Genomic DNA, 13,224 nt, shown 5'->3' with positions numbered 1-13,224 from the left:
GGTACAAGCTTCTTGCCACATTCCAAGGAAAAAGCATCGGAATTCTGCAGACTTTTTTACAAAATACTATATATATTAATAGTAATCAGGTATATTTATAATATTTATATATATAAATGATAATAATATATATATATATATGGAAACCCGTCGAGTCTCGGATGCTCGGAACCTTTTGAGCTGAGCTCACCATTTTTGTTGTTTAGCCGAGGAAACAATACCCCCAATAGGCTCGATTGCTAACTCGTTCACCCCTGGGGCAATATGTGTCGTGACGACGTGGATATTTGCGTACGGTGATTGGTAGCGACGGTTAGGTGCCCATAACTGGTGGAAGTGTGTCAAAGGGGTGACTGGCGCCAATGTCAAGGCGATGATTGAGATGACATCAATAATAAGGCTATATAATTTAAAATATATTTGAAAATTAGTTAAATATAATGATTTCTTAAGTAGCACACAAAATCAGAACTGAGAAGAATTTAGATTACTTAAAATTTTACTATGTTATTCTTTACTTTAGCCAAACACTTGATATTTTTGAAAACTCCTGGCGTTGGAAACTGGTTGACACCATTACTTCAAACCACACCTCAAAAATTTTTGAAAGTTCATGGTTTACTGAGAAGCTTATTGAATGAATAGTGTCTTGCAAAGTAACGTTTTTAACACTTCAATTATGATCTATTTGGTTCCTAATCTTCAAGAATCATTAAACTAGCAGGTCCCCTGAAATAATACACCTAAAATGTTTCCCATTATGACGACAAGAATGAAGAATTCTTTTCTTTTTTGGTAAACATGTTAGCATGCCTTCGTCGTTTGAATTTTATTATCTAGCCTCCTGAAGTTATTTGACCTAAATTTTGGCCATGCTAGCTTGAGTTATTTATTTCTCTTCTTCATGTTAAAGGTTTCTTCGATTTTTTCTTTAAAAAAACCATCTTTCTTTCTGGATCTATGTACAAGAAGTAAATCTAATCCGTTATATTTGGTGAGTTAAAAACAGTCACTGCTGTTCATCTTAAGCAGCTTTCAGTAGAAATTCTTATATTCTAAGGTGGTTTATCGTATTGATAGCGGACATCTCAACCCGTCCATCGGCTAAGCCGATGAGGAGCTGAAATCGACGACCGGATCACTTTGTTTCTATTCGTTTATAAGGTGTATTGTTTAATTTATTTTGCAATTGTTCCTTTTTACCTCTTTGTCTTATGTAAGCTATAGGTGACAAATTGTGTTTTTGTAATTTTCTCTGACGGCAATAATACCGGAAGCCCTTCTCTTTATTTGTGGATGATTGAGTTCTCTAATAAATACAAAAATTGCGTTTTGGCACTGGGTTCTTTGGGAAGACGTTATGAAATCCATGTAGGGTTGGATCGGAGGTTTCAACCAGCCCGGCAGATGGGTCCGGGCTGTGAATGAAGTCCTTGGAGAAGGGCAACTGAGTACCCGTCAGGCTGCAGGATGTTCCAGGGCTCGCGGTTGATCTCTTAATATTGTTTGTTTATTTGTTTTGTTCCTTGCTCTTATGCTTTTATCGTTAGCATGTATCTTCTCTCTCTCCACATCCTTGTGTTGGCCGCTGGAATTCGTAGCGGAAGCTGTAAAGTTACTAGAGCTTTAATAATCATAAATTACATATTTAGTAATTTTTTGGGAAAAAAGTAGCTTTAGCATCTTTTAGGTTTTTTTCCATTTAAAGCCTCCATGTTTTCAAACTGAGTAATAATATTTATTATTATTTTTCAAAAAAATTCAGACAGCTAATACGAGCCAGCTTCCGGCAATAATCCGAGTTCTGTCAAGCTCGAATTCGAGCTCTAGTTTAACCTCGAGCTCAAGTTCAAGGCTCGATAAGCTCGGCTCACAAGCTCGTTATCAAGCTAAGTTCGAGTCGGCTTGTGTGAAAAACCCGAAAAATATTGATCGTAAGTGTTGCACGCATTTCGATACACATTGATGAAAATTAGACGAATTTTCAAAATCGTCGGATCTCGACAAAAATATTTTTATAAAACTGTATATAAAATTTTGATCAAATCTATTTAAATGACTTATAGGGAATTTCGTATAGTTTGGAAATTAAAAATCATACAAGTTTCCTAAATTTTTAAAAAATGACTTAATAGCCCTTCCTAATTTTAAATAAACCTAAGGCATGTGAGGGTAAAATGGACCTTTAGCAATCCCTATCCACATCCTTAGCTTTAAGGGACCGAATCTTTTAGGTCCCTTCTCCATTTGTTCAGCCGAAACACGAAGAAAGGGAGGGGACGTACAGGAGGTGACGCAAGTTTTCGTGCGACAGCGACGGCGGCGGTTTCCGCGGCCAACCTTGAGGGAAATCGTAGAGGGAGACTCAAAGGAGACTAAGGTATGCTTGTAATCAAGACATTTCATCTTTTCATGTAGAGTTTTTTAGGAGAAAAATTTTAGAGTAAAATTTTAGAGTTTTGAAAAAACTAAAAATTTTTAAAGGGGGATTGCTAGGGAATGATTGAAGATACTTCTTAACCACAAGAATGAAGTTTTCCCCAAAATTTTTGTGAGTTCAAAAAATTAGGATTTAAATATTTTTGGATTTCAAGAAAATTTCCTTAATTATTATTGTTCCAAAGGACCTTAGTGAGGTTTTTAATGGTAAAATTAGGGTTTTGCACAAATTTTAATTTTCCTAATTTTTTAATTTAAATTAATCCGAATTTAAATATACCCTAACCATAAAGAGGATGTTTTGGCATGAAACGATAATGAAAATAGTGAAATCTATGTTTCCAAAAATTAAGGTTTTGAGAAAAACCGAAAATAGAAATTAATTTAGATTTATTTAGGTTAGGGTAAAAGGTTAATTTGGGTAAAACATGGATTTAGACAAAAATTTGAAATTTTATATGTAGGATTTATTAGATCCGAAAATGAAAAGTTAATTACTTATTTAATAAAAATGTAAAAGATATCATAATTAAGGAATTAATATTAATGCTTTGCTTTTACATTTAAACTTAGATGTCGGTTATAAAGGGATGCCTCGAGAGTAAGCGGCGTCGTTGAGGTTTACTGCGCTTTTGAGGTAGGTATTCATACCTCTTTAAATGCTAAAATTTTATATGCTTTAATATTTTATGTTAATTAAAAGTTTTATGTTAATTATTTAAAATTCATACTGCAACACGCATATATTTCCTTTTAGAATTATTTAGTTATTAACATGTAAAATTTGAGGAGAACATTTGAGAACGAAAGAGTATTAGACAAGCATGAAACATTATCATCTTGTCACGATCCGACCCGATTAGCCTGATTTAACGTGACAGGAACTGACGGTCATACGGTAGTTATAAAAACTTAACACTTTCATTCTACAATTATCATAAACAAGAATAATCATCCAATTACAAAATAAGAAAGAGCCACTAAACTTCCTGTTAAATTATCTGATTTACATCAACACAATCTCTCAAAATATAAAATGAAACCACTACATTAATCCATAACACATCAACTAACATAAGACATATCATAACTATAAAAACTTGTTTCCTTACACTGCTCTACGCTAGTATATAACAGGACTATCAGCCATCAATCTCTAGCAATTTCTCCTGAAAAATATTCCCACAAGAAGCAGGTAATAAATATCTCCTTTAATTTAATAAGACAAAAAAATAAGAAATACTATGCTCATATGATAAAACTGAAATAATATGGAGGAAAAGTATTATAATGCCAATAATTTGTCCTAAATATGCATAATTCATATATCATTTTTAAATGCATGTTTTTCTTAAATCATAACATTCTTCATTTTTCAATCTTTACTTAACTTTTCCTTTCTTATCCTTATATGCATATAAGCATAAAATACATAGTCTTATTTGTATACACCCATCACGAAAGTACCAGTATTTTGTACTGATCAGGTACACAATCAAATTTGGCCAAACATTTCATTTCATTTACTCCGAAGAGTCGTTTACAAATCACTCTGAGGAGTCATTTACTATTTTGCTCCGAATAGCCCTTTACCAATCATCATGCACATTCATTCATAATGCTTATAATATAACTTAAATCATTCATGAATTCATATATGTTTATTTAAATTTGTTTCATGTTCATTTTGTTTCATGCTCATTCTCTTATCTACATAAACTTTATTTAAAAGATATGCCACCTTACTTAACATTACACTAACAATCACATGAGTACTAGTTTAACATTAAAAAAAATGTACTAGTTTAACATTACACTAACAATAGACATAAATACAAATTTAATATTTTATTGAATAATAATATGAATATAATTCTAACATGTGATGGTTGAATGAAAAATAAAATTCAATAATTAAACATATACATTATTTCATATTAATAAAAGTTCAGAAACATGAATTTAATCTAAATACAAGTAACTACCTTAAGAAAATACCGGATGTACGAGGATATTAGATTATCTCCTTGATATTTTTTCTCTTCCACTTCCATCTCCAAAATTTATGAAAACCCAACATAAACATAAATCATTTCCAATAAAGAATTTTAATTTTCCTAGTAATTATCATAACATTTCATGATCATTAATTTAAATTTTCGGATTTTTTATTAATCATAATTTTTGGAAATCATAATTTCATTAATTTTATCGAATAACCATGCCAAACTTTCCTATAGACTAAATTAATATTTAGGTTAATTTTATTTTCATAATTTTAATATTAAATTAATTCGAAAATAAAGTAACCTAAATATTAATTAGATTTATAGGAAAGTTTGGTATGATAATTCGATGAAATTAAGAAAATTATTATTTCCAAAAATAAGGTTTAAAAATAAATCCGAAAATTTAAATTAATGATCATGAAATAATAAGGTGATAACTAGGGAAATTAAAATCCTTTCTTGGAAATGAATTAGGTTTATGTTGGGTTTTTATAAATTTTTGAAGTATAAAAGGAAAAGCATCAAGGAGAAACTAATATCCTAGTGCATCTGATATTTCTTAAGGTAGGTACATGTATTTAGATTAAATTCATCTTCATAAACTTTCATTAATATGAAATAATGCAAATTTTTAATTATAGAACTTTCATTTTCATTCAACCATCACATGTTAGAATTATATTCATGTTATTGTTCAAGAAATGTTAAATTTGTATTTTTGTCTATTGTTACTGTAATGTTAAACTTGTACCCATATGATTGTTAATGTAAGGTTAAGTAAAGTAGCATGCCTTTTAAATACAGTTTATATAGACAGGAAAATGAGCATGAAATAGAATGAGCATGAAACAAATTTAAACAAACATGTATGAATTCATGAATGATTTAAGTTCTATGATAAGCGTTATGATTAAATGTGTATGATAATCCGGAGTACCAAATGGTAAAGGGCTCTTTGGAGCAAAATAATAAAGGGCTCCTCGGAACGATTAGTAAAGGACTCTTCGGAGTAAATGAAATGAAATATTTGGTCAAATTTGATTGTGTACCTGATAAGTACAAAATACTGGTACTTCCAGGACGGGTGTATACAAATAAGACTAAGTATTCTATGTTTCTATATATATAAGGATAAGAAAGAAAAAGTTAAGCAAAGATAGAAAAATAAAGAAGGTTGTGATTAAAAAAAAAATGGACATTTAAAAAGAATATATGGATTATGCATATTTAAGATAAATTCTTGGCATTATAATATTTTTCTTTCATATTATTTCAGTTTTGTCATATGAGCATAATGTTTCTTATTTTCTTGTCTTATGAAATTAAATGAAATATTTATTATTTACTGCTTGTGGGAATATTTTTTAAGAGAAACTGCTAGAGATTGACGGTTGATAGACCTACTACATACCAGCGTAGAGCAGTGCAAGAAAACAGGTTTTTATAGTTATGTTATGTCTTATTTTAGTTGATGTGTTATGGACTAATGTAGTGATTTCATTTTATGTTTTGAGAGATTGTATTGATATAAATTAGATGCTTTAACTGGAAGTTTAGTGACTCTTTCTTATTTTGTAAATGGGTGATTATTGTTGTTTATGATAATTGTAGAATGAAAGTGTTAAGTTTTTATAACTACCGTACAACCGTCAGTTCCCGCCCCGTTAAATTGGACTAATTGGGTCGAGTCGTGATATTATGAGCCAGCTCAGCTCACTTACATCCCTAATTGACACCCTCCGCCCACTGACCTCCACCATCGTTAGGTTTTATATTGCATTCATTTTACATAAAACCAAATAAAAAATAATCATCTACATTTATTTTATACTCATCAAAATAACTTCAAATATTTCAAATGCACTGAATTCATTTTATATTATATTCCATTTTACATTGCATTCATTTTTTAACCCAGCCAAACCGCCACTAAGATAAGCAGTTGTGGGGACCTAAAATTATATTCACATACTACCTAAGTTTATATATACAAGAATCCATCTAAGTTTTTCCTTTTATTCTAGCTGATTGGTTCATGTCTGAGGTTCTCTTGAGCTACATGCAATCCTGAGCCTTTTCTAGCAGTAATCATTCAATAATCACTATTCAAAGATAGCACGTAATACATCAATGACAGCAAATGTTCCATCGCCATCTCTACTCTTCAATAATACTGATGAAAAAGTTTAATTTCAGCTTACCACCTACAGCTGCACCAATAAGAGCCACAAAAAATGACACAGGCATGCTGAGCACTGAGTTACCGATTCCGCATGTTTCAGCTAAAGCTTGAAAAGGTAGCATCAACATCAACGAGTTCGCAAGAATAAGCCCTTGCTCAAAGCTGAATGGTAACTTCCTCTGCAATGAATAACTTGATACGAAATGATAGGGAATGAGAGGTTTAAATTTCTAAATATGAAAACTAGTTAAAATGTATAACATAAACTTGGGAATAACATGACCACGACATGAAAGTAAAAAATAAAAATGATGAATGTATTCACTTTTAATGAAGAAGACTAGTAATAGCAATGGAAGATAGTCCTTAATAGGGAGAAAATAATGTTTGTACCTTCCAGATATAACTGTAAGATAAAAGAAAGCTCAAGAAAATATGTTATTCGTAATATGCACTGCATGGCATTTTAAAACAAGAAATAACCCAAGACAAAACCCAAGTTTTGTTTAAACTTGCAACCCCTACATAAAGTGGAATTCATGGAACCTTGTATTTCAAAACTGCCTATCATCCAATAATTAAATCCGGGTTCCTACTATTATACCAAAAGCTTCAGTCAAAGTAGGGTGTTATGGCATACCCAAGAGGGGAGAGCTGAATTGGTATGATTTTAAATATCAATAAATTTTCTCTTTTAAAGCAAAAAAAATTTGAAAGTAGAGTGCTTTGATTGAAAAAGGCGAACATTAAATATTTATATAAAAGAATTATTTCTAGAATATTTAAAATTCTTCTTAAATCTCACATCACAGGATTTTTGTAAGATAATTTGCTTCAAAATATTAAAAAGCTTTTCTAACATCTCAAATTACAAGTATGCATAGTTCACAATTGATACGTCACCAAAAAAATCATCTCAATTGGGGCGCATATCTCGAGGCATATTCGAATTGAAAACTTCTAAAGTTAAATATGAGACCATCCAAACTCTGATTTCGTCAAAGTTATAGTCAAACTAAACGACTCAGCAAGACAAATCCAATGACAACAAAATTGATCCAATCCGAGCCCAAGTGGGCCCTAATAAATGGCCTAAAACATATTTGAAAGCTTCAAAACAATAAGTAGATGATCAAATGATACTAAAATATGGCATGCTTATAGTCAAATCGAGCGGCCTAATGAGACGAATCTAACAACCATAAGATTGCTTAATTCTGACACTATTAAGGCACTTAAATGATTGACAAACGTTCTATGATCGAGAGGATCAATGATTCATCCGATGGAACACTCTAAATTTGCTCTAGAAATTCTCTATTTTCACGGGGTATGTCACTCTCAAAATCTATAAATAAACCCTCACTCTATATATGAGGATGACTTTTGGAGGACGAACAAGGGAGGCTATGACCTTGTAATAGAGATTTAAGAGCTTTAGGCATGCATATTGGAGCACAACCGCCGGTGAACCCTCACTATCCGGCTTCCGCTGTCGAACTTTCATCAATCGATCGTCGTTGGTCGTCCACCTAGCCGCTGCTATTGCTGGACCTCATCCCTTCCGCCGCTATTGGAACTCAATCCAACCATCATCGTTGGACCTCCGTCTGGCCGCCACCACCTAGTCTCTGCTCGACTCCCTTCACCCGCCGACTACGACCCTTCTTACATCCATCACCCACCGACTATAGCCCTTCAACCTCAATCTCTTGACTACGGTCCTTCTGACCTCCGTTGCCCACGAACTACGGTCCCTCTAATATCCATCGTTTGCCAACTATAGCCCCTCTGACCACCATCATTAGACTACGGTCCTTCAACCTTAGCCGTCCAACTACAATCCTTCTAACCTCCATAGCCAACCAACTATGGCCCTTCCAACCACCATCGCCCAACTACGGGCCCCCCAACCTCCGTTACATGCCTACTATAGTCCCACTGACCTCCGTCACCTAACTACTACGATCCCACCGACCTTCATCGCCCGCCAACCATGGCCCTTAAGCCACAATTGCCCGTTGACTATGGTCCTCAAACCACCGTCGCCCAACTACAATCCTTCCAACCTTCATCTCCCGACTATGGTCCCTCCAACCTTCTTCACGTGACGACAATCCCTCCTATCATCATCACCAAACTACAGCCATCCCATCTATAGTCCTCGAACCACCATTATTAGAATATGATCCCTCCAACCTCTGTCACCTGACTATTGTCCCTCTGACCTCCTTCACCCGATTTCGGTCCCTCCGACCTCCATCACCTGACTACGATCCTCAAACTACCGTCGCCTTACTACAGTCCTACCAACCAAACGAACTGGTCATCATTCTCTTTAGAACAGCTCTCATGTCATTGGATTGATCCAATTCTAACCATATAATGTGCTTTGTACAATATATATTTGCTACATTAAGCCAAAGCATTCCCCGAGAAAGGTATTATTTGTAATCAATAACAAACATTAGTGGAATCATTTTAACTGGATGTTTCCCTTTAGGGCTTTTCACGTAAAAAATATGGTGTCTATTATGATTGATGCACCCCACTCTATTATCTATATGTATGTTAGATCTTCATACAAAGCTAAGATGTTAAACTCTCTATCTCTATCGTCACGAATGTTTTGGCATACAACATTATTTACAAACATCATCAAAGAGCATGGTAATAAATAATTAAAAGTACTGAAAAAAATAAAGTGCGAAAAATAAATAATGGCAAATTAATATAAAGTGTTTTAGTTGTCAAGAGCCTCACTCAACTCCTCCAGTCATTTTCTATTACTCTTTCTTCTATTATCGTAATGTGGAAAACCATCTCTCATTCACGAGTATTAGAGAAACCCTACAATCCTTTCTACTCTAAGATAGAAGCTACAAGTTGTTTAAAGATCCAAGATTTGAGATCCAAGATCTCCCACAAGAAATAAACAAATGCTTTCGATCAATCATATTTTTCAATGTGAGAATCCAAAAGTTTTGGGAAGAAGAAGATGACCATTAGTGTAATTTCATAGTTTCCATCTAGAAACTCTCTAGGAATGCAAGTAGTGGTTTTGAGTTTCCAATAGCTTTTTCTCTAATTTTTTTATCTAGGATTTAGTAAAGGCTTTAATATTAAGTTCATTGCATATTAGAACAAACCCTACGGCTGCTTAAAACAATACATAAAATTTTGCTAGTTGATCGTAAAAAACAATTATAATCATACATAACAATTAGTTAAAATTAAATTGTATTTACCATTTGAATTGTCATACAAGTCAATTAAATTTATTTCAAATTAAAAATCATATAGTACAATAAGTTCAATATTTCACTATATCAAAGTTACCTTTTTGTAACGAACAAATCTACAGCAAAATAAGGAAGATCCGTCGCAAAATACGATTTGCAGCAAAATATAATCCGACACAAAAAGTGGCATTGTAAAATTATTTGCAGCAAAGAAAATCCGCCGCAAATATTTCAACGGATTTGTGAAAAATTTGTGGTAGAATTTCAGCCAAAAAAAAATTAAAAAAATACCAAAAATTCTACACAGCTAGCTAGGCTGCCTGGTACCCATGCCTGACCAGGCTGCCCACTACCTGTGTCTGACCGGACTGCCCGCTGCCCACACCATTTCCTGCCTGACCGGCTTTCCCAAGATGCAAACCCTGCTCCACTCGTCAAAACCATCGCCATTCTCCACTGAGTCACGGAGACAACAGAATTTAAAAGGCTTTTCTTTATATTATAACTCAACTTGCAGTGAATTTGTGACATCAATTTCCTTCGCAAATTTGTGGCGGAATTTTTGTCACAAACCCGCTGCAAAAAACATCAAAATTTTTTTTAAAAAAAGCATTGCAAATCCTTCGACATTTGAAACGGACATTATTCTGCCATAAATTCCGTCGCAAAAAGCTAACATTATTGTAGTGTTTTGAATAATTATAATTAATGGAAATTGATTATATCAATTTCATTAAGATAATCATATTGATTGTGTAGTATGATGTACATCACATAATACTATTAGTTCAAATTTTGAATTATATTAATTAATATAAAATGATCTTATTAATATTTATCAAAATAAGATTGATCGTATAGTATGACATATTATACAATACAATGTATATCATACTCTTATAGTATGATATTAAGATAACCAAACTAAAATATCTCAACTATAATTTTGAAATCGAGCTTGACAATACAGTATGATTCAAAATCACATCGCCCAATCAAATCTATAAGAATTCTCAGTCCTAGTTAATCAACAGTACGATCCAGTATTGTGCAACATCATATAGTATGATCGGTTAAGATCAACTTTTAAAAATTTTAAGTTAAATTTTATTTAAGCTCAATTCTTTTGATGTGTTGGTCATCTTGACAATCTCAACGCCTAAAAATATGATAATATATAATAGGAAAAAAGTAACACTTTGGATCTTGAACCAGTATCTAAGGGTATGCTTCAATCCACTATCCATAGAACGCTTTCTTCAATTTGAATATATGATTTAGTATATGTAGAGCTTTCAAAATCAAGTGGATGCTCAACATAAACATCTTCTATAACTTAATTCAAGAAAGTACACTGGTATCCATTTAATACAATAAGAACCCATCGAAACATGCAAAAATAAGAAGTAATCTAATAGCTTCAAAACATGTGATTGGTGTGAAAGTTTAATTAAATTCAATTCCTTCTACTTGATTGATTTCTAATTATTAATTCATATTCATTTAGTTTACTCATGAATATCTATTCGGTTCTTATGATATTCTAATTAGTTATTTTAGGAATTAATTTTTAGGTATTATTTCTAATAAATTGATTTAAATCTTATTGCATAATCATAACCAAAATTCATCCGATAATACTTCTTCCACTCTGCTTGGCTCGATTAAGACAAATATCTTGTGATTGACTTTCTTGCTAAGTGTGTTTATTATTCTAACTCTTGCATAGGGATCTCCTAGTAGTAGTTTTTAAGGATGACTAGATGTATAACTCTATTTTCTAGGAAGTGCTTTTACTTCTTTTTCTTTCAAATAATGATCTTTAATGTTCATTGTGATTCCTCATATGTATCAACTTCTTTAATATGGTCTTAATAAATGATTCATTAAATGTAAATGAATTAATTATTCTACTACAAAGTTTCTCTTATTCAATACTCTATATAGTTTTCTTAAAAATGAGTATACTAAGAATATTATCTCATCATATTTAGCATCAATTTTATCTAAACTAAATATTCCATTATCTAGGACTAAATCCATGCATCCAAATACATGTAAGATTGACAAATTTGGTGTCATATCCTTAAATAACATAAGATTTCTTATTAAACTTAGAGAAAATATTCACTCTATTCAACACGTGTTCACAACTCTACCTAAAAGTATTTTGGCAGGTAGATTATATATACTGATCATAACTCAGGCAGCCTCAACTAAGATTACATTCTTTCTTTTAGTAATACAATCTTGTTGACTTGTTCGAAATGCAAAGTAGTAGTGTGCAATTCTTAAGCCAATGCAAAAAATTTCAAACTTCTCATGATCATTATGCACAGTTGAGATGAGATAGTCTATCTTCCTTTGAACCTACATTGTAAATATTAAACTCATCAAATGAATCACTTTTTTTTTGTGATAAGAATTTAACCTAAGCTAACCTAGAAAAATCATCAACAATCACAAATTAATATGACTTGCTTGTAAGCTTATGATGTTGATTAGCCTGAGTCTAGATATAATAATTAGCTCAATGGAACCATATGATATTTTTAATTGTTTCCCTGATTGGAATGCATCACAGAAGTGATCATTAGTGTAATACAATTTTAACACTCCACTAATTAAATATAACTAAATAATTTTTCTAATAGTGTGTATATTAGTATGGCATAATCTCCTATGTCATAGCCAGGGCTCATCTAGCATAGTTTTTCAAACAAGATTTTTTTATTTAATTTTAGTAGACAAGTGGCGAATAAAAATTCAATATCAAGCCCCTTATCACAAAATTAGCTAATATTAAGCAAATAATATTTAAAGCTATCTACAAGAATGACCTTCATGATAAAATAATTACTTTTTTATGTTGTGAATAACTTTTACTTTTCATGTTTTATTATCTCTGTGGGCTCCGAAAATTCGGCCTCGGCCTCCACTCGCTTTTCTTATTCGGCGAGGGAGTTTTAACGAACTAAGTTCCGAGGTAAATTTTGGAAGGCAGATGGGTTTGTAGATAAGACACTACCCAGAGATTTCGCCCTCATTTTGTGAGGACTTTATGGTCTGAGTTCTGGTTTCCTATAGGCGCAAGCCCCTATAGTTAATTACCCCTCTCGATCATGAGAGAGAACTTTCGATTAAGGCTAGTCGTCAATCAGATACGTAGAGTATACGTGTTATCTGGCATATAGTAGCAGCAATAGGTTTGAATATTGGTAGAAATTGGATTTGGAAATTGGGTTTTGATTTTTGGTATTTGGAAAGGTTTAATATTTAAAATAGAAATTTCACCATCTATCACTTAAAGCGGATGGTGGGGGAATGGATGATGGGCCCGATCAAGATCCCA

At 32.5% G+C, this 13,224-nt stretch overlaps 1 protein-coding gene across 4 annotated transcripts in view; it reads right to left on the bottom strand.

Moving 5' to 3' along the window:
- Nucleotides 1-13,224, bottom strand: part of LOC110106687 (protein FLUORESCENT IN BLUE LIGHT, chloroplastic) — a 45,798-nt gene that overhangs the window by 10,214 nt on the left and 22,360 nt on the right. For 3 of the 4 annotated variants that reach the window (XM_020836660.2, XM_020836659.2, XM_028697807.1), the window contains exon 3: nucleotides 6,650-6,809. In XM_020836660.2, coding sequence (XP_020692319.1) covers nucleotides 6,650-6,809 — 160 coding nt within the window. Of the gene's footprint in view, nucleotides 1-6,649; nucleotides 6,823-13,224 lie in introns of all 4 variants that reach the window. The other variant, XM_028697808.1, reaches the window with a different exon arrangement.

The sequence above is a fragment of the Dendrobium catenatum genome, unplaced genomic scaffold, assembly GCF_001605985.2.
Source record: "Dendrobium catenatum unplaced genomic scaffold, ASM160598v2 fragScaff_scaffold_998, whole genome shotgun sequence".
Lineage (NCBI taxonomy): Eukaryota > Viridiplantae > Streptophyta > Magnoliopsida > Asparagales > Orchidaceae > Dendrobium > Dendrobium catenatum.
This window is presented reverse-complemented; position numbering and strand designations above follow the sequence as displayed.